Here is a 20,688-nt window from a genome sequence, read left to right as displayed (position 1 = left end):
CTGAAACTATGCTAATTCGACATGTTTACTTAGTATGATAGGACCAATTATGGACCTATTATGCCATGATGACATAATAGGTCCTATTATGCCATGACATTGCATAATAGGTCCATAGTCGGTCCTATTATTAGATTTTTAAAAACTTATAAATATCATGTGTATCATTTAACATATCCACACCTAAAGGATTTGGTTTGCATAAAAATTAAAAAAGAGAGAAAAGTAAACATAATTTTTTTATTCATGGGTGAAAACCATTCTTATGACACCTTGGACAAGTACCTTGGCATCATGTATAATTTTTTTTAAAAGTACCCTACACTTAGGAGTATACCATAATCCATTCAAATTCTCTTTATTCTCAACCATCCTTGTCATCATCCATATCATGTATCTCACATTCCTAGTTTTTGACCTTGATTCAAGTGTTTTAATCATTTTGAGACATGTTTTAGGAAAATTCTAATATATAAAATCCTATTTACAGAGAACTGTTACAAAAAAATTGAGAAGATGAGTAACATTTATCCACATCTCTACCAAATTAGGGAGTATGAGTTGAACATGTGATGCCTACCTAGGTAGATATCTACCCAAGTAATCTTATCATATCCTCTAGGTGCAAATATGCAATACAATAGTTAGGTAAATGCAAGAAAATAATGATGCACCAACAAAGTGAATGTACACATTGAGGTGACACATAACATAAAAGAGAAACCACTAGATATCACATGATTTAATATTTTATGTTTACTTCATATTCTATTACCCCACTTGTAGGGCATGTTTAATATTTTCTCACTTGATTTCCTTTTTTAATCATACTTTTACTTCATGTGTTTTATCTCCTATTTTTACATTAAATCTAATCTTTATTAGTAACTACTAATTTCCCATAATGATTGATGTCTTATACTTTAATCTTTGTTCTAGCTTATGATCTTCAAGACTATTTGCTTCACATGTATGTTCATATAGTGTTTTTTTATCTTATTGAAGCATTATCTTATGTTTGTATATTGGTTAATCTATCTTCTTAAAGTATTATCTTATGTTCATACATTGGCCTATTATTATAGAGAATATAATAGATTATCACTATTTGATCACGCATTTTTGCATCTTAATATCATATGATTGTGCCTCACATGATGATCTTATGATCATATCTTGGTTTATAGAGCGTAATGATCTTACATTTCAATATCTTATTTTAAGCACTTATCATCAATCCTTATATATTCTTACACTAGAAGGAGGATCATGTTATTTCTCACTTATTGATCTTATGTATGAAATATTTTATATTGATTTTAATAGTTGATGCATTTTACAAGAAATGAATTTATTAAATTGAATATATAATAGATTTATGATGTTTCATTGAAAGTTTTTATTAAGTTTTGTGTGCAAATTTTATATTCAAAGATTCAATAGTATGTACATGTATATTTTTAAGTTCAATATTATATTATATATTTCATGTGTATATTATATACTACTAGAGGATCTGATGAGCATATGGTAAGTTTGTAACTTAATTTATGAATTCTACTATATTTGATAAATGATTCTTTTAATAGTTAATTTCAAGTAATATTTTAATATTATTTTTTTCTTGTACAACATGAGACAGGTGGATCTGGACCACGTCCCGGGGACAAGAGACCACGAGATGTTATTGATGATAGCACTTAGATTTTACTGTTTATTTGGCTCTGATATGTACTTTTTTATGGACTTTACACATTTGTTTACACGTGCACATATATATTTTGTGCATACTTTATATATTCTATGCACATTCTTATGTGGAGTTCATCATGTTACCATCTAGATATATATATGGATTAGATATTATATGGATTATGTGGACTTGAAATTTTACTGTTTATTTGGCTCTAATATGTACTATTTTATGGACTTTACATATTTGTTTACACGTGCAACATACTTTATATATATGGATAGTTGCATAATAGGATTAGATCATATATATTATGTGCATACTTTATGTGCATTGTGCCCATTAGTTATCATGTGGACTTGAAATTATGTGAAATTATATTTTGTGCATACTTTATATATTATGTGGACTTGAAATTTTATTTATGGAAGTTGTGTTTAAACAACTTTATAGGGATTATGTGGACTTGTAATTTTATTTTTGGAATTTCATTTAAATAGTTCTTGTGATTAGATAAACTAAAGGTACATACATCATGAACTAAGTATCGAAACATATCTTATAATTATAACATATTCTAAATTAAAAAGTATCAAAACAAATATAATGAATAGAACTTGATTAAAACATAATTATCTCATTCAAAAATTTGACCAATAGTCTCTCATTTATGTATATTGTACACAAAATGTAATCAAGAAGACATATCTAAAATAAAATAAACAATCTATTTAAATTATAATAATAAGTATTTATATCTCTCAAAATACAACATAAAGTATGCACAAACAATAGTAGTCATTGAGGCCAAGTCTACTCTGAGAGACCTGGAAAAAATAAATACATATGATTAATTTTTATAATCAGGATGCATTGAATTTAAAATACAAAAGGATTTGCCTTAAGGGTACAAAAATTTAACTTACTTGCAATTATTCACAATGAAACATAAAGTATGCACAAATAACTTTGTTTTCATTGATGCCTTCTACTTGTGGTAGACCTAAAACAAAATTTTACTAGATTAGATTTTATAATTATGATGCATGATTTAAAATGCTATATATAATATGCATCATGACTTTTAAAAGGGAGGTGGATTAAGGGTTTAAATTATAACTTACTTGATATTCATTCCGTTATATCATTTGCATCCTCTCTCTTTTGCAAAGCATCTATAATTGTCGCATGCTCTTCCATAGAGAGAGTCCATAATTGTTTATTAGCAGGCCTGCCACGATATCTATCCAATTTTATATTAGTTGCCACTACCAAATGCGAGTTATGTATAATCTTCTTCTCTAATTCATAATCTTTAAATGCGGGCAATCCATTCTTTCTTATTAGATATTTGCGTAGCCAAGTGCCAACAACAACCACAGATCCTCTTGGATAGTCATAACCATCATCATCTACTCGAGCAGTGGTTAGCTTATGTTTTGGCTCTACACATCGAGCCAACCAATACTTTGTCCCCTCTTCATTGTCCTCTGGTGCAACAACAACATAGACATGTCCTGTGCACAAAACAATTTTATTTTAATATTTAATGAGAAATAAAAACAAAAATATACATTGTAAGATTACATAAATATGTACTATTTAATAAATCAAAACAAATTTCAAAAATAATTTTACCTTGTTGTATAAGATCTGAAATGCGATCATAGTCATTTGATGCAAACATTTGATCCATATCTTCATCAGTTCTTTCATGCGGATCATTTGCATCTATGGGTGTCAATGATCTTTGTTGCCATTCTTCAACCCATTCTTTATTCTCACAAAATTCCCAATCTCCGGAAACACAAAACTGACAAAAGCAAGCAAGTTGCCATGTGAATATAGTCCATGTGTTTGAATTAGAACTCTTAAACGAATGCCATTTAGCTGATCCAATGATGGTATTACAATCATGTTGAATAGGAATACTATCTTCCTCTATCAACCAGAAGAAATGTCGAATTGTAGAGTTTTCAGTTGATCCTTTTGACAACTTTGAATTGCACCAATCTACAACTGCAGGAGCATCTCTGAATTTCACTGCATCCTTGAATTTCAATTGTTCTCTAGCAAGAGCTCTTTTTATACAGGCACCGGCTCCATCGTGTTCCCCCTTACCATGTCCCACTTTAAAAAAAACTCCATAAATGTTGGACATTGGTTATCTTGTGAACTTTGCATAGCCAATAAAACATTCTTGCATTTTTGAATTGTCCAGTGCAGTTATCTGACCATATCATATGTTGTTTCATGTCAATTTCTCTTTCCTTAAGATTATCATAAAATACCTCAAAGCAATGTTGAACAAACTCTGAAGAGTGTAATCGATTATCACTAACATAGAAATGATACTCCCTCAAAAATTTTCTGTTGTTTTCTATACTATCATGGTCATGTCTATATATAATGTGCACAAATATGGCCACTTGCACTGAGTTGTAGTATTGTGATTGAGTTCCCTCTTGTGGTTTTAGAGTATAATTTTCTGCAAAATCCACAACTGATACTATTGTTCCAAGTGGAAATGTGTTCTTGCATATGCGAAACTGTCCATCAATCCATCGGGCATGTTGGGAATGTTTCACATATTTTGGAACAATATGAGTTTTAAACTCACTAATAAATGCATTCACACTATTATGTTTTGTAATCAATTCTAAATGCTTCCCCATCTTTCCATCCTTTAGAAGGTATTCTATATTTTTAAATCTCCTAACATCAACCATTTTTTGTCCAAACTCGGATGAAACATGTTCACGCAAACATTCACCTATCAAAGAATAGGTCCCACATAAATTGCAAAGGCTATAAATGCATGAACTGGAAAGAAATAATTGTTCATTAGGTGGTTTACAAAATAAACTTCCAATAAAATCTTTTATAGTTTCAGGTGGAACATAAACACTACAATCCTGCACAAGATCATTACCATGCAACATACAACGTATATATCGAAAAACATCATAATAGTAACGAAACTGAAAATGAGTTTTACAACAACAAGATATTCTTTGTTTATTGATTTTAACATACCAGGGTTTGCATTTTTCAAATGATCTTTGACTAATTCATAAATTCATTAACACAGATTCATCACTAAATTTTTTAAAGAATTCAATTTGAGTCATGTCAAGAAGATTTTTTGGATGAGGATCACGAATTTTTGATCCCACCCTTAACTTTAAAACATCTCTAGCATTTGATGAAACTCTAGTGTCATCATGCCAAAATTTTGCAATTAATTGTTTAGTTTCATCATTTAATTTCATGTCCGACCTTTGAAGTCTACCACTAAAACTCCAACAATGATTTAGTGGATCAATTTCAATTGTGTCTCTTCTTTTGGCCGCTCTTAACAAGGTTCTACGATGTAAGTTCAAATAGCCACTTATATCACTTAACATTCATTTACTAACAATCATTTTGTCAACTATAGCAGTCATTATAACTCTACGTGTTGCATTCTTATCTTTAGATCGACTTGTTTTTCCGATAGAATCAATGGCATTGGCAACAGTAGATACAACTTGCTTATATGATTCATCTTTTCTTTTTGGCTTTTCATAAATACCTATTTTTTTCATGACTTTACGCATTTTTAACATTTTTATTAATTGTAGCATTAATTGACATTGGAATCCTAACTTTTTATTATAGAAAAATTGTTTATATAATCTGTTCACATGTGTTCTGATTTGTCTCCAAGAAACTAACCCATTGAGATTATCTAGCACATTGCTATCAATAGTAAACAAATTAAATTCATTTTCTTTCAGAGAGGGTGATGTAATATTTTCAATTTTTATTTCTTTTCGTATTGGTGTATGAAATTTATATCTAGCTTCATTTAAATCAGCAATTTGATTGGCATCATAGTCATCAGGATTTAAAAACATACCAGGATTCGCATCCACATGAACATTTGCATCAACAGTCATACCCATGTGTGGTTCTACATTTCTTGCATCCATCATGATGTCTTCAATGGTCTCATCTACAACGGGCACTGAACTAGATGCTTCAGAAGTGTTATTCAATTGTCGTTGTTGTGATCTTCGATCTCTTTGGCGTTTTGCCTCCTTCTCTCTTTGTGCTTGAATTTCATCCGCATTGTCCTCTTTTTTTTCTTTTGACGTTGCTTAGAACCCATCTTTACAAACTCTTCAAAAAATAATATCTTTTTACTGAGTTCTTCAAAAAATTGTGTAAAAAATATTAAAAAGTACTACCAAATGATGTAAAAAATCTTTGTCAGTACGGATTTCAATGATAGTGTGGTAAATCAATGCAATCTATCTTTTTTTTACAGTAACGGTTATTTAGAAATGAGGGCCCGTTATTTAAATAACAAGCCCCTGTTTTCAAAATAGGGGCCCATTATTAAATCCAACAGGCAAAAAATGGAACGGGCCACCGTTTTATAAACGAGCCCCCGTTTATAAAACGGGGGCCCGTTCTGTAAAATTTGAATCCACAACCCACCACTTGCCTCGAGATTAGGCCCGAGATAGGCCTGGGATGGCCACACCTGAGACATGAACCTGCAAATTCAAAGCTCCATGAATGAAAGCACAAATATGAACTTCTGAAATAGTTTACGTGCCTCTAATCAGAGAATTTTTATACGAAATTAAAACCCATTTCAGATTATACTGTCCAGATTCTAAATATGTAAATTTATTTAAAATTTGATTATTTTAACTATTTTTCATTTAATTTATACTAAATCGGGTCCATAAATTTAAAATATTAACTAATTTTCTTAATTTAATAACTTTTTTATTTTAATGAATTTTGAAAAAAAAAATTTATATGTCATCAATCTACACAAAATTATTTTCTATTTAAAAAAAAAATTCAAAAAATACTAAGTTTATGTCAAATTATGTGGATCGTACACGTCAAATTTTTAAAAAGATAATTACGGCCATTAAAAAATTAATTAAAAAAAAATATTAGGAAAAAAAATACAGAAAAATATGCTCATCAATCTTCAGTGTGTTACAAACCATTTCACAAAACAATTTGAGAAAATAATTTTAATTGTGTCAAAAAGTGTGGGTCGTACACATGCATGGTATGGTCCTGAAATAGACATTTTTAAAACATAGTTTTTAGAACTCCATTCAAAAAGTTGTTTTTTTATTATGTGGGTATTAAAATAAATTAAATATTTTAAAATTATACTCAGAGGGATATCTTTTATATTCTTGACTTTTTCCAAGATTCAATCTCTATGTCTTTCAAAATTTAAGCTCAAATGAGACAAAATCTGAAAAACAGGGAAAACACTTCCACTTTTTGGCCAAAAAGTGGACTCATCTTCTTGCACTGACCCAATATCTAGAGGAGAGGGTTCATTCTTAGTGTCAAATTCTAAAGAGCTCCTATCATCATCAAGACATGTGTTGGAAGGAAAGGTGGGAATTGATTTAGAAGAAGCTTGGATAAATGGCACACAAGGATCCTTCAAGGTTTCATTCTCAGATTGAGGGATCATATACCCATTAAAGGAAGGTGTAAAGTCTAATGTATTCCAATTCTTTGCAAGGTGGGATTAGGACCAAGATCCACTTTCACACAAACATTGGAATATGAAGCCACCAAGAATGTGATTGAACTTAACTAACTCTTGTCAAAGAGATTCAAATGATATCTTAGGGCTTCTATTCCTTTGTTTCCTTGGAAAGTGGATCTTGGTCCTAATCCTACCTTGTTCCATTTTTACATTGACCATTTTGGTGAACCCAACTTATCTTATGCTTACTTCTTATTTTCATTTTTAGATCTGGTTTGTATACATTGCATTGATTCATATTTGTAATCATATAACTTATGCACTCATAGTTACATTAGTTTCATAGTTTCATTTACATGTTCATTTTCCTTTCAAATAATAAGAAAAATACAACAACAAAAACATGTTTATGCATTGTGTGTGTTTGAACTTAGATTGTTACATTAGATCATTTCATTTTGTTGCAATAGTTAGCATTTCTTTCCAGCAGTGTCAAATTACTTGTGTGCCCTTGATAACCCATTTGATTATGATGACTAAACCTTCGATGAGCAATTTACTAGTGATGAACTTGATGAGACTCTTGATGATTTCCTCTATCCTAAGTCATCATCTTCTAAACCATCATTTTGCCAAAGTTTAATCAACATAATATGTATGCCATTTAGTAGTGATATGTTAGATGAAACTCTCGATGACTTCACTCCTACCTCTAAATCTCCAAAAAATCATAAGAATGTTTTGAATTACAAACCAATTTATGAACCTTTACCTTCTATTCAATCTTAATCGTAACCATTTAGTAGTGATGAATTTTATATGTTAGATGGAGCCCTTGATCACTTCATTTCAATTAAATCATCATCTACATCTTGCAAAATGCATCCCACTTATAAGGAAATTGTGGTGATTGGCAATCCCCTTTATGAAGATTTCCCTTCCATTCAATCTAAAATTAATCATATTCATGAAGAAGTGATTGGAAATCCCATTTATGAAGCTCTCCCTTCTATCCAATCCAAAATCAATCCTATTCATGAAGAAGTGACTGACAATCCCCTTTATGAAGATTTATTTTCCATTCAATCTAAAATCTATCCTATTCATGAAGTAGTGATTGGCAATCCCACTTATGAAACTCTCCCTTCTACCCAATCCGAAATCAATCTTAAATTCATGAAGAAGTGATTGGCAATCCCCTTTATGAATATTTCTCTTACATTCAATCTAAAATCAATCCTATTCATGAAGAAGTGATTAACAATCCCATTTTTTAAGCTCTCCCTTCTATCCAATCCAAAATTAATCCTACTCATGAAGTGATTGACAATCCCTTTTATGAATATTTCCCTTCCATTAAATCTAAAATCAATCCTATTCATAAAGAAGTGATTGACAATACCATTTGTGAATCTTTCCTTTCTATCCTTGAATCCAAAATCAATCTTATTCATGAAGAAGTGATTAACAATCCCTTTTATGAAAATTTTCCTTCCATTCAATCTAAAATCAATCCTATGCATGAAGAATCTTTTATGATACAAGAAGTTGTTATGGTTGACAATCCTCTTTATGATTCTTTACATTCTATTCATTCCAATACCCTCCTTTATAGGAATGAGGCACTAATTAATTATACTTGTCCCTCTCCTAAAGTTTCTCTTATGCATGAGGAAGTTTGTGTGCAAGAAGAGGATACAATTATCATTTCCTTCAATGAACTCCCTCTTGGAGATGAAGCATTGAAGAATGATGAATCTCCTCCCAGACATAATCTCCTCCATGAGAATACTTTGGTGCAAGAGGAACATGACTTAGAGGCCTATTCTTCTCCTAGAGACTACTTTGTCGATCAAGACACTTCAATGCAACATCATGATACTTGTCTTCTTGAAGACATGTCTCCCAAAATTCAAGAGGACTTCTTTAACTCCCAAATGGACATTAATGTTGTTAATAATTATGTGTATCCCCCAATAAAGATCAATCCTTATTCGTCCATTCATCCTTTTGGTGCTTCACAATATGCTTACACTACCAATCTCAATAAGGTTTGTGATGAAAGTCCCACCTGATTACAATTTCATATGCATTACAATGTTGAATTTGGCATTCTTTCTAAACAAGAATATAGTGGACATAATATAGAAATCAATGTCCTTATAGAGCTTATATCTTATGGCATAAGTTTCCCTACTTCTTTCTTGTCTACACACATGATTTCTTCACATGACATGAGAATAGTGCCTAATCACTCTCCTTTCTCTAGAGAAGACCAAATCTAGTTAACATTCCTAAGAGACCATTTGGTTACTCTTTCACTTTTACAAATTACAAGGTGAGTATTTTTTGTCTCCTTCCCCTTTCTAAGATGTCATCCTTACTAAATATCTCCTCTATTTTTGGAGGTAGATATCTTTGGGTAAAGATCTCTTCCTTCGTGCAGCCCTCTAAAGGACCTCTTTACACATGTTGCAAGATATCTCTTTTACAACTATCTTTTCCTTTCTCGTAAGAGTTACACCTCTTTAGTTTGGAGTTATGTATATTGTTTCTTGAAAGATACATCCTTGGTGATGAAGGTGTGTATCTTTGCTTCTATGTTTCTACCTTAAGACATCAACATAGAGCTACGTTGACATCTTAAAGGTGGAGGGGGCATACATCACGACCCGTCGACCTCCTTTTGGCTTATGTTCAATTTAAGTTGTGTATTACCTTGCATACAATGTTTTGCTTGGTTATCCTTTTCAAATTCAAGTTGTTGGTTTCATTGCATACAATGCTTTGCCTAGTTATCCTTTTCAATCTGCACCATTTTTGGATGAGTTGACTAGCATAACACAACTTAAGTGCCCAAATGAGAGTGATGATGTTAGAATCAAGAAAGGACTCATATTTTGAATTGATTATTAACTAAGTGCATATGAGAGTCCTATAATGCATAGTATGATGAGACATACTAAAGTGAGTGTTAACAAAGCGTGGAATTGGACATCATAATTAAAAGTGTACAATCTACAACGCTACAAGTATGATCTTGGACTAGGGTATGATTTAATTTTATGATGGTTGTGCCAAGTTTATGATAGGGTAAGCTATATGTATGATCTAGTTATTTTGTGTTTCAATCTTTCCTATAAAGCACTACATCTTTTCTCCACCATCAAAAAAAACTTTGATATAATTTTTTTTTTACTTATGATATATAAATACAAAGAAACCCTAATCCCTTACTTGAATGATTAAAATAATATTTATAATATAAATTATGAAATCACAGACAATTTCATATATGCTAAATAGTTCTAAAGAGTTTCAATATTGAGTAAAGCAAAAGCGCGAAGATTAGGGTATGCTGAAAGTCCTTTTCTTTTTCACCCAAAGACCAACTTTCGTGTAGTGAACGAAAGCAAAAGACTGTAAGGCAAGACATTATCACGTTTCTTTAAGCTGTAAATAATATAACGTCATCAAATGCCTTGTTTACTAGTACGTTATCAAAATTAGAAGTTCAGTGACACCCACGTCTAATTTTGCTTGAATCAGCCATCCAATTGAAGCTCATATTCCAACTACACGCCCACGACTAGCTTACACTACATGAACAGGTCTTCATCACCTTTAAACTTTGTGCTTATTAATGAGATTTTTCTCATTAAATTTATTTCTATCTGCTCTTCAACAAAGGTTGCAGGTACGTAAACTTTCACCCAATCTACTCAGATAAGATGAAGGGTAGATTAATTAGGTGAAAGTTGACTGTTTGTTGAATATGTTGTATTGTGATTGTTAGGTGAATTTAACCATGGCCATTCATTCATTAGGCTTTGTTCTTCCACTGCAAATGAGTTTCAGAATTCTGATCCACAACTACAACAGATCCATGGAACTCAACTTTCTTATCAATTATGATATAATCATATTGTAGCCCAACGAAAGGAGATTTTTTACTCACTGTATGGCTATTCTCAGAAGGTTTTCATCAATGGAGATCAAGATGGGTGGATTTCTTCATGAAGGCTTAGCCATATATAGTTCATTAGTGTTTCTGCAGGTGGGTTATGCAGTACTGGGTGTTGTGATGAAAACCCAGCTGTCAAATGGGATCAATGCTCTGGCTTTCCTAATCTACGCTAATGCTTTTGGCTTTCTGGTGCTCAGCCCATTTGCCTTCCTCCTTGAGAAGTATGAATGAATGGATTAACTTTTATTTTTTATGAAATGAATTGTGGGCTATGCTTATATTGCTTGTTATTGGGGACTGAAATAAGAAAGTGTTATTGAAATGCAGAGAGAAACGACCCAAATTGAATTTGACTCTAGCTGGTCAGTTTTTCATGGTTTCTCTTGCAGGGTGAGTAAGATACTTTATTGGTATTGATTTGTATTGGGATATGAATGAGTTTTTAAGTATGAAGTATGAAGGAAAATGGTTGCTTGTTTGGTTGCAGAGTTTCTGCTTTCCAAGCTCTGCTGTTAATGGGGTTGAAGAATACTACTCCTGCTTTTGCTTCTGCAATGCCAAACTTGGGTCCTGCTATTATTTTCGTAATGGCCTGGGGTTTAGGGTTAGTATTTACAACTTTTCTTCCTTCATAACACTCATATTTTGTTTAGTTTTAAAAAGTTTGTTCTGGAATTGCCCTTGCCATTAATGAATGTTCTCGAATTTCTTTTAGAAAATTTGAGTGCTTACAGGAAAGTTTTCTCAAAGTTCTGAATAGTTTGCTGACCTAGGATGATGATAGACAGTAAATTCCAGAGAAAGTTTTAACCAAATTTTTGGTTTCAGATTGGAAACGCTTCTCTGATTTATATTAGACTTTTTTGGTATTTTTAATTGATATTATATATAAAGATTCTTGACTTTCACTCTAGTTTAGTTTCAAGTTGAATCTTTATTTTGTTGGTTCTTATTTCAAATTGAAACAAGCTAATAGTTTTATATTTTTTCATATCAAAAATATGTATAACTATCTATTTTATTATTATTAATATACATTTTTTATTATATTATTTAATTAAATAAAAAAAATTAAATCATTATTATGTAAGTAATATTTTGTTTTAAATTATTTTTTATTTATTTCAAATTTTAATACAATTTTATATTTACAAGTTATGGACATATAAGAATTGTTCAAAGCAAGAGATACTAAAGAGTTTTTAAAAAAGCTAAAAGCAAGAGATACTAAAGAGTTTTTAAAAAATCTAACTTTTAGCTTGTGTTTATATGTTCTTGATAGAAAGGTATCACTAAAGACAAATAAAATAAGAATAATATAAGAGTTGTTTGAAGCAAGAGATTAAAAATAAAGAGTTTCTTTTTTTTTACTTTGAGTTTGTGTATATATATTCTTGATAGAGAGGTAACCCTAAAGACAAATAGAATAAGAATTATTAAAAAATAATAAAGGAGATATGACCTAACTTCCTAAGGGAGCATCATTATGCAATTAAGGGTCTAATAGTATCAAGAACATTTTAAAAATTATGAATAGGGCCAAGATCCAGCAATAAATTGGCCATAATATCTCACAATCAAACCATTGAAACCTCATCTAATTCTTTGGTCAACTCCCAAATTCTCATCCCCACTACCACAAACAAGGATTCTTGATCTCCTTATAAGAAAATGTCATGAAATATATTATAATTTCCTCCCTAAAAATCCTACACTTCGGGTCTATCTCCTAGTTGATGACTAGGCACACCCTTTCATTTCTTCTTTTATACTAATAATGAATATCACCACTGACCCACTTTACAACAATTACAGGCCCTATTAATTCCAACTAATTTAGACAACCTTCACCTTGAAAATCAATGATCATCCCTACTCATTAAAGAATTCTTGCACTTCTACATTAAAAACCTCCTCTTAAATCATGTTTTCAAAAATTAGATTTCAACCATTAAAAAAAAAAAAAAATTAATTCTTTAAAAATGAATACACATCACATCATTTCCTGACTAATGAGTGAATTAAGAGTTATATTGAAAAAAAAAAAAAGATTCATCAACAATTAAAAAAATATTTACATATATTGTAAATGTGCTCATCAATATTTGTTTTAATTTGACAGTGTAGTCATTACCATAAAATGGTAAAAAATGATATAGTTTCTCTCCATTCTCCCTTTTCCCTCAATTCTCACAAGTTTAATTTTCTATTTTTCTTTTTTTTATTATCAAAGGGTTGAGGCTCTCTCTCTCTCTCTCTCTCTCTCTCTCTCTCTCTCTCTCTCTCTCTCTCTCTCTCTCTCTCTCTCTCTCTCTCTCTCTCTCTCTCTCTCTCTCTCTCTCTCTCTCTCTCTCTCTCTCTCTCTCTCTCTCTCACACACACACACACACACGTGCGCGTATGTATATGTACATACATATACATATACATACATACATACATACATATATATGCAGATGAAGAATGTCTTGGAGCAATTGAAGTGTCCACCCATTCAAGATCATTTCCCTGCACTAATTCTTTTGGTTTTAGGAAGCAATCTATCACTTCCAATGGTTATGGATCCCCACAATCCATAACATCTTTAAGTTCCGCTTAGTCTAGACCAACCTTTCTACATGAGCAAATTCTGATAAACCATGCAATTCGAGATATTTATTGATCCAATTTTCTTCAGTAATTTTTGTCAACCGAAACAGTGCCCAAAGGAAATTAGCATTCTCCTTTATAATAAAACTCCTTTCTTTGAAGCTTTTCTCATCCTCACAGTATAAAATTGGGAACCTGAATTTTCTTATTTTAAAGTTTGTTTTTTTAATGATTGCAAATATTAGAATGATGATTTTAATTAAATAAAATATATTAAATAAAAAATTAAAATACGTTATAAATATTTAATCATTAAAATTCATTTAAAATTTATATGATAAAATTAAGTTGATAAACTTAGTTCTTAACTAAAATATTTTTAGAAATTGAAGTCATTTTTTTTTTTTTAAGCAAGTTCTGCCTAGGGGGCAGTACCCATTATATTTCCAAGAGAAAAAACTTTACAAAGGGTGAAGGAGATGCCACTCCTTATACTAACATCCATAGGGGATCAGTTATAAAGATACTTGATCCCATTACCTATGACCACCAGCCTATCTCCTACTCCTTCTGGAAAGAGATCATCATTTTCCTGAAGGAAAGCTACAAACCTATCCATATTGTTTTCCTTCATTATGCCAGCCTTGAAAATGGATCAAGCCTTCTGCATCTCCTTCTTTTTCCCAACTGACTGCGGATTGAAATATCTCATCATACACCCATCTGCGAGAATGGAGACTATCCCATCCAAAGCTCTCATCACCTCTAGGTAAATCCCTTCATCCATCGTCCTGCGCAAAATGCCATTTGTCGACAGAGCATGGCCCAACACCTGAATGATCGGTTGGAACAAATCTTCCATCAGCCTTCCATCGTGGACATGACCCCCAGACCAGTAATCGGGTCCCAGAATGTCAACCACGGTCTCTTTCTCCTGTTCATTGGCTTAAAAATTGAAGTCATAATTAATATTGCATTTAAATTTAATTTCACTAATTTAACCTTACAATAACAAAAATAAATTATATTTATAATTGATTCTATTATTAATAGTAAACGTTAGGATTAAAATTATGATTAGAGTTAGAATTATAGTTACAATTAGGATTGGAATTAAGGTTAGCATTAAAGTTTTCATTAGAATTAGCATTCAAATTCGAATTAGAGTTAGAACAAATTGCATATTTGAAAACTAGAAAAGCATTTCAAAAATTAATATTTTACACCATGTTTATGTTGTATCTAAAAGTAATTTGAATAATTACTCTAAATATAACTATCTCTAATTTTTCAATAAAATATTTCTTTTGTGTCATTTTCAACCATCATTAACTTTGATGAAAAATTAAACTCTATGTATTGAAATTTTAAGAGAAACAATTTGACATTGAATGATTTATCCCCTTTAATCTATCCTCACTACTTGTAGGTTAGTTTAAGGGACACACATATACATGTCAAGAATTTCATTTACAATGAACTCAATCTATTTTTTTATGTCTTGAGATTGGGGTATACTATTTTAGATACATTATTAAATAAACATATAACCCACAAATGGAACAAGGCCTTGGCTTCCACCCTTTTAAGATGTAAAATATATTGCTTTTAATGTTCAAGTACCTTGTGTTTTAGAGAAAGAAGATAGAATCACATTCTCCTCTTAATACACTCGTGCACGAGTTGAGCTCATAGAGCACCATGTGACAGTGACAAAGTTCTTGTAGGAAATATAATGTAATAAATCAATGTTATATTATAATAGGATTAGAATTTTATGTCTGTTGGTTATTTTATTGAGCTCTCAAATATATATGCAAATAGAGCAAGGTGTGGATAGATACTCTACAATAAAACTATTTAATGGAATGTTTGGGGGGTATATAAAGAGTTCATAAAATTTCCCCACACAAATTTATTGTTGATGTCATCGAGGCTTTGATATCATTTTTACAAGAAATTAAAATATATGAATTTTTACTTCAAGCTTTGTTAAGATGCAATTGAATAAATGCTTATCATTTCATCACTTCTAACAAGGAAATTCTTATGTAACCATCATTTTCCTTTCTCTGTGTTTCTTTCTTTTGTAATGATGTTTTGGGAGGTTAAGACTCATCATACTCTCTATTTTAACCAATCTTGATAAATATTTATTATGCTTAATAATGATATTGATCAATAGAAGTTATCATGTTTTTTTGGAGACCGTCCTCCTTCTCTTAGATAGACTATTTACAATAATGAATCAATTAGTTTTTATTTATTTGACACACTTCAAGGTTGTTCCCTTGTAATGTTATGTTGAAAAGCATGGGTCCTATTTTTTTTTAAATTATTAAGGTGATTAAACCTTGACCACCAAGGATAGCTTGAATCTTTGAACCATGAGTCACATGGAATGATTTATGTAGTGGTAAAAGCCATGTGATAAATTGATTGGATCATGGTATGCTCTCTAGAAGACATACTTTCCTATTTGTTATGGTCACATTGTTAGCATTCACCCTTGAAAAAAACCTTTTAGACCATCATATAACCAACTTTTGAATTGTTTGGGGTGATAGAATATGTAGTTCCTATTGAGAAAGGTGTGTTTTACACCTTGCATAATGCTTGTATATAAAATTAATATTTAATTGTGATGCATCTTAGATACGAGGATACTACATGGTTTAGACATTATTGGGGCCACTTGTATGTTGTATGTAATATGGGATAAATATTTATCATGGGTGCTACATTGGGTAAACCAAATATTCAACTTGGGGTCATGGTTTAGTGATTTAATGGTTTTGAGGTGCATGTTTTACATAAAAACAACATAGTGGTTTGTGCCAGAAAATCTTTATAAACTCAAGCACCTAAGAAATTGTTGAGTTTGGCATGACCTTTGACTTATTGGTTAAGGTTGGATTGCGCATATCTTGTAGTTTGCATATGAGGAAGTATGGATTGATTTGTATGGCTACATGGTTTTATTTTTTTGTTCACATGGATGAATGAAACTAAGGTGATTAATGCTTCAAAAGATTTACATAGAGACACTAGAAGTGTATTATAATCTTGCTAATGAGATAATACATTAAAAGTCTCATGAGTACTTTCGGAGGCTAGGTTTTTTTCCTTTATAGGGTTTTCTAAGAATCATCTAGTGTCATCTTGTGGTATGTTTATTATTCTTAACAAATTATGGTTTTTGAATTTCGTTTTTTGCATATTTTTCTCACATTAAGTTTGTTTGAAAATGGTTATTGTTGTCATAAATTTCCTTTCAAACCTTTGTACATAATCTTTCATGAAGATGTCATTTCCTCAACATTAAGAAAATATTATCTATTCATTTTTAGATAGTGAAATTTACAAGGCATGTCTCATATATGCCTCTAATTGTGTTGAGTGTTGGAATGAATCCATCCCCTATATTACTATTTCTTTGGAATTATGGCAAGAAAGTGGCTAGTGCTTATAATAAGCATACTTAAATCTACCCAAAGAGTATTCACTATTTTTTGCTACATGATGCTAAACCCTTTAATGTCCACTTGTAGTCTTAGTCTTCTCTTCTCAAACACGAGATTAAATTTGGTAAAATTGTATGAATATTATAAATTGAGATTATAAATGCTTTCTTATAAATTTATCGAGAACTAATCATTTTAGTGAGAAAATTTAATTGATTAAAACTTCTCATGACTAGCTCATATATATTTTTTTAGGGCCATACCATACAGTTCCTTTAAAGTGTTTTCAAATCTCTCAAGGGTACATGGATTTTTCTCCTTGAAATCTTAACCCTATAACCAATATTTTATGATTCATAGGTTTTCTTAGATGAGCAATACACTAATACACGTGGACAAAGATACATTCTTTAGGCTTGATGGTTTTCCCTACAAGTACAAGTAAATCTATGTGGCATATTGTTGGTCTTGACTTGTTGCACATTTACAATGAATCCATCCAAAATCAATCTTGGAACTATGACATGCTTTTCAAAACATACTCTTACAGTACTTCCTTAAGCTTTTATATAAGGTTTCAGGGGATTTGATTTCTATGCCTAAACATTAGATTCTATACCTGAACTATATTTGGGTGGGGGGCAAGATTGAACCCAAGTGGATTCTACATTTAAATTAATACATCATTTGGGTTTCACCTATACCAAATATTTGACATATAATTGGCCTGACACCTTTCAGCTTCTTTTCTTGATCACAGAGTTTCTGTGGTAATTGGATTCAAGAAACACTAATATAAGACGTATATTTTTTTTAAATGATGACTGAAAGCAGACACTGACATGGTTATCAAATGTGTAGAATGGAGAAAGTGGATATTAAATCCATAACCAGCAGACTGAAAATAGTTGGCACCATTGCTTGTGTATGTGGGGCAATGGCCATGAGTTTCCTCCAAGGCCCTACATTGTCCCAGCTTTGGTCACACTCTGGAAGAGCTACAGAGACAACAAAAGCCATTGTTCATATCACTCTAAATGAAGGAGATTCACAAACAAAAGTTATTGGGTGTATTTACCTGATTTCTGCAGTGGTCATGTTGTCCTCTGCCATGATATTACAGGTTAGATTGCAATTCTATCTAATAACAATAACTGGTATTAAGTGGTTATTCCCTCTTGTATGATCTGATTGAAATTCCATTTAATAACAAATTTTGAATTTTGTGATGGATATGCAGGCTGAGATATTGAAGAAGTATCCGGCCATCCTGTCCATTGCAGCTATTACTGCCCTTGTAGCCTCCTTTCAAATCGCTACCTTGAAAATTATCATGGACAGGGGTATCAACAAAGCATCCTGGTCTCTGGATCGTAGTGGCTTCCTCACTCTTCTCTATGTTGTAAGAGCAAACTTTTTATGGATTTCACTTTATATCATTTGGATTGCATTATTATGGTTTGGTTTAAATAACATATTCTAAGTTTAGATTTGTTGAGGTATCTCTTCTAAGATTGCATTAATAAGAGGTATTATTGAAATAACTAATGAAATTTCAGATAAATCATCTAAACAAATCAAAATTTAAGATGTGTTGTTTAACCCTGACTGATTATTAGACTTGATTTATGAGCGGAGAAACATATGTGATTTGGCAGGGAGTCATCTGCAATGGACTAGCTTTTGCATTGCAGATATGGTGTATGAAGAAAAGGGGGCCTGTGTTTGTTGCAATATTCAGCCCAGTGTCTACTGTTTGCTCTGCTATTTTGTCAGGCGAAACACTGCGTCTGGGAAGGTGGACATGGACAGACATGTTTTCTATTGATTATAATAAAATTAAATCATTATATTTTTGTTTAAATAACTCATTATAAGCTTTGATTTGTTTAGCTGACTCATCTGATGATTTGTTTTAGATGACTCAACTGAAATCACACTAATAGATGGGTTCTACTGAAGACACTAGTGTGATTTCATATGAGCCACCTAAATAAGTCAAAGCTTACACTTGTTCGAGTGGATCATCTGAAATCACACTAATAGATGGACTTTATTGAAGATGCTAGTTTGATTTCAGATGAGCCACATAAACAAGTCAAAGCAAGTATACTTGTTTAGGTGGCTCATATGAAATCATACTAATAGGTGGACTTTATGAAGAAATTAGTGTGATTTATATGAACCATCTAAACAAATCAAGACTTACAATGTTCTGTTTAAACTTGTCCGATAGCTATATGTAAAAATGTTATCAAGAGAATCTACAATTGAACAAGCTGAACTTTTATGAAAAAAAATGTAGCTAAGATTAACAACATTCTTTGTTTTATGTTTTTTTTGTTGTAACAGCATGATGGGAGTAATTCTGATATTTGTTGGTCTATATCTGGTTCTATGGGGCAAAAGCAAGGAGAAGATCAGTGAGGTCCTGTCTTCTTCAGATGAAGAAGATCAAACAAACAATACTCAAGTAAATCATTCTTCTGAGGAGGCTGATGTTAAGACAGCTTTGCTTCCCCGTCAATAATCCTCTGTGTTTATATATTCATGGGCACGTCATAAAGTGCCACACTGTACATTGTAAACATTGAAGAAAATAAATGCCAACAAGAATTGTATACTCACAGTCATGAAACTCTGTTATCTAAGAATGGTGCTGAAATATCCAATTACGTTTGGTATCAACACATTCTGAAGTATATTCAAAACCCATTTTACAACCTGGGAAACACTATCTCATCTCCATGCTTCTTATAAGAAAAACAAAAAGAGCAGCAGCAAACAGGACAAGCATAGCATAAAATAGAGTGAAATGGCTGAAGATGATGATTAAATTAATCTAGCTTGCATTACGTTCAACCATAATGTTGTTTGCAATGAACAATCTTATATTTAGAGTGGGGAGATGTAAAATTTGGAAACTTCTTATTTTCTGAAGGTTTCTACATTCTTAATTTTTTTATTATACAAATCTGGTATATTCTTACATTGTGGAAGATCAGAAAATTCAGACAAATTTATTTCTCTTAAAATCCTTCTTTAAGATTGATTGGAACAATAAATAGAAGAATAAAAAAGAGGAGAACATTATATCAATATCCTTCTTTGACATGCACTTCTAACATAATAATCATTTTTCATAATTTTAAAATTTTGATTTCAATCACACACTTAGAAAATATATCAGTTGCTTGTTTTTCGCTTAGATAAAGTTGGAGATTGACAACGGCTGCTTAAACAAGATCTTGAATATAGTGAACATCAATCTCGATATGTTTTGTTTAACATGGAAAATTGGATTGTTGACAACCTATGTGATACTTTGATTATCACAATACAAAGTAGTAGCATAACTTTGTGGAAAACTAAGCTTAAATAAAAAAAATTAAATTGAAACTACTTCCTTTCTTGCTCTATTCTACTTCACATGAAGACAATAATGTAACTTTGT

General features: G+C 31.4%; 1 protein-coding gene across 1 annotated transcript; it reads left to right on the top strand.

Annotated features, from left to right (window-relative positions):
* The first annotated feature begins 11,035 nt into the window (after positions 1-11,035).
* Positions 11,036-20,233, top strand: LOC131035562 (WAT1-related protein At5g47470). The gene is made up of 7 exons (XM_057967278.2): positions 11,036-11,402; positions 11,509-11,571; positions 11,669-11,785; positions 18,096-18,357; positions 18,475-18,636; positions 18,893-19,032; positions 19,587-20,233. The coding sequence occupies exons 1-7, from the start codon at positions 11,176-11,178 to the stop codon at positions 19,762-19,764; spliced, it is 1,149 nt and encodes a 382-aa protein (XP_057823261.2). The 5' UTR covers positions 11,036-11,175; the 3' UTR covers positions 19,765-20,233.
* The last annotated feature ends 455 nt before the right edge of the window (positions 20,234-20,688 follow it).

The sequence above is a fragment of the Cryptomeria japonica genome, chromosome 3 (genome assembly GCF_030272615.1).
Source record: "Cryptomeria japonica chromosome 3, Sugi_1.0, whole genome shotgun sequence".
NCBI classification, from domain to species: domain Eukaryota; kingdom Viridiplantae; phylum Streptophyta; class Pinopsida; order Cupressales; family Cupressaceae; genus Cryptomeria; species Cryptomeria japonica.
Note: the sequence above shows the minus strand (reverse complement) of the source record. Positions and strands in the feature narration are given on the sequence as shown.

Excerpts from the sequence above, each read along its gene's own strand:
- LOC131035562 (XM_057967278.2), top strand. The coding sequence starts at position 11,176 with ATGGCTATTCTCAGAAGGTTTTCATCAATGGAGATCAAGATGGGTGGA. Across the intron at positions 11,403-11,508 it reads TTTGCCTTCCTCCTTGAGAA|AGAGAAACGACCCAAATTGA; the intron begins GTATGAATGAAT and ends ATTGAAATGCAG. Across the intron at positions 18,358-18,474 it reads CCTCTGCCATGATATTACAG|GCTGAGATATTGAAGAAGTA; the intron begins GTTAGATTGCAA and ends ATGGATATGCAG.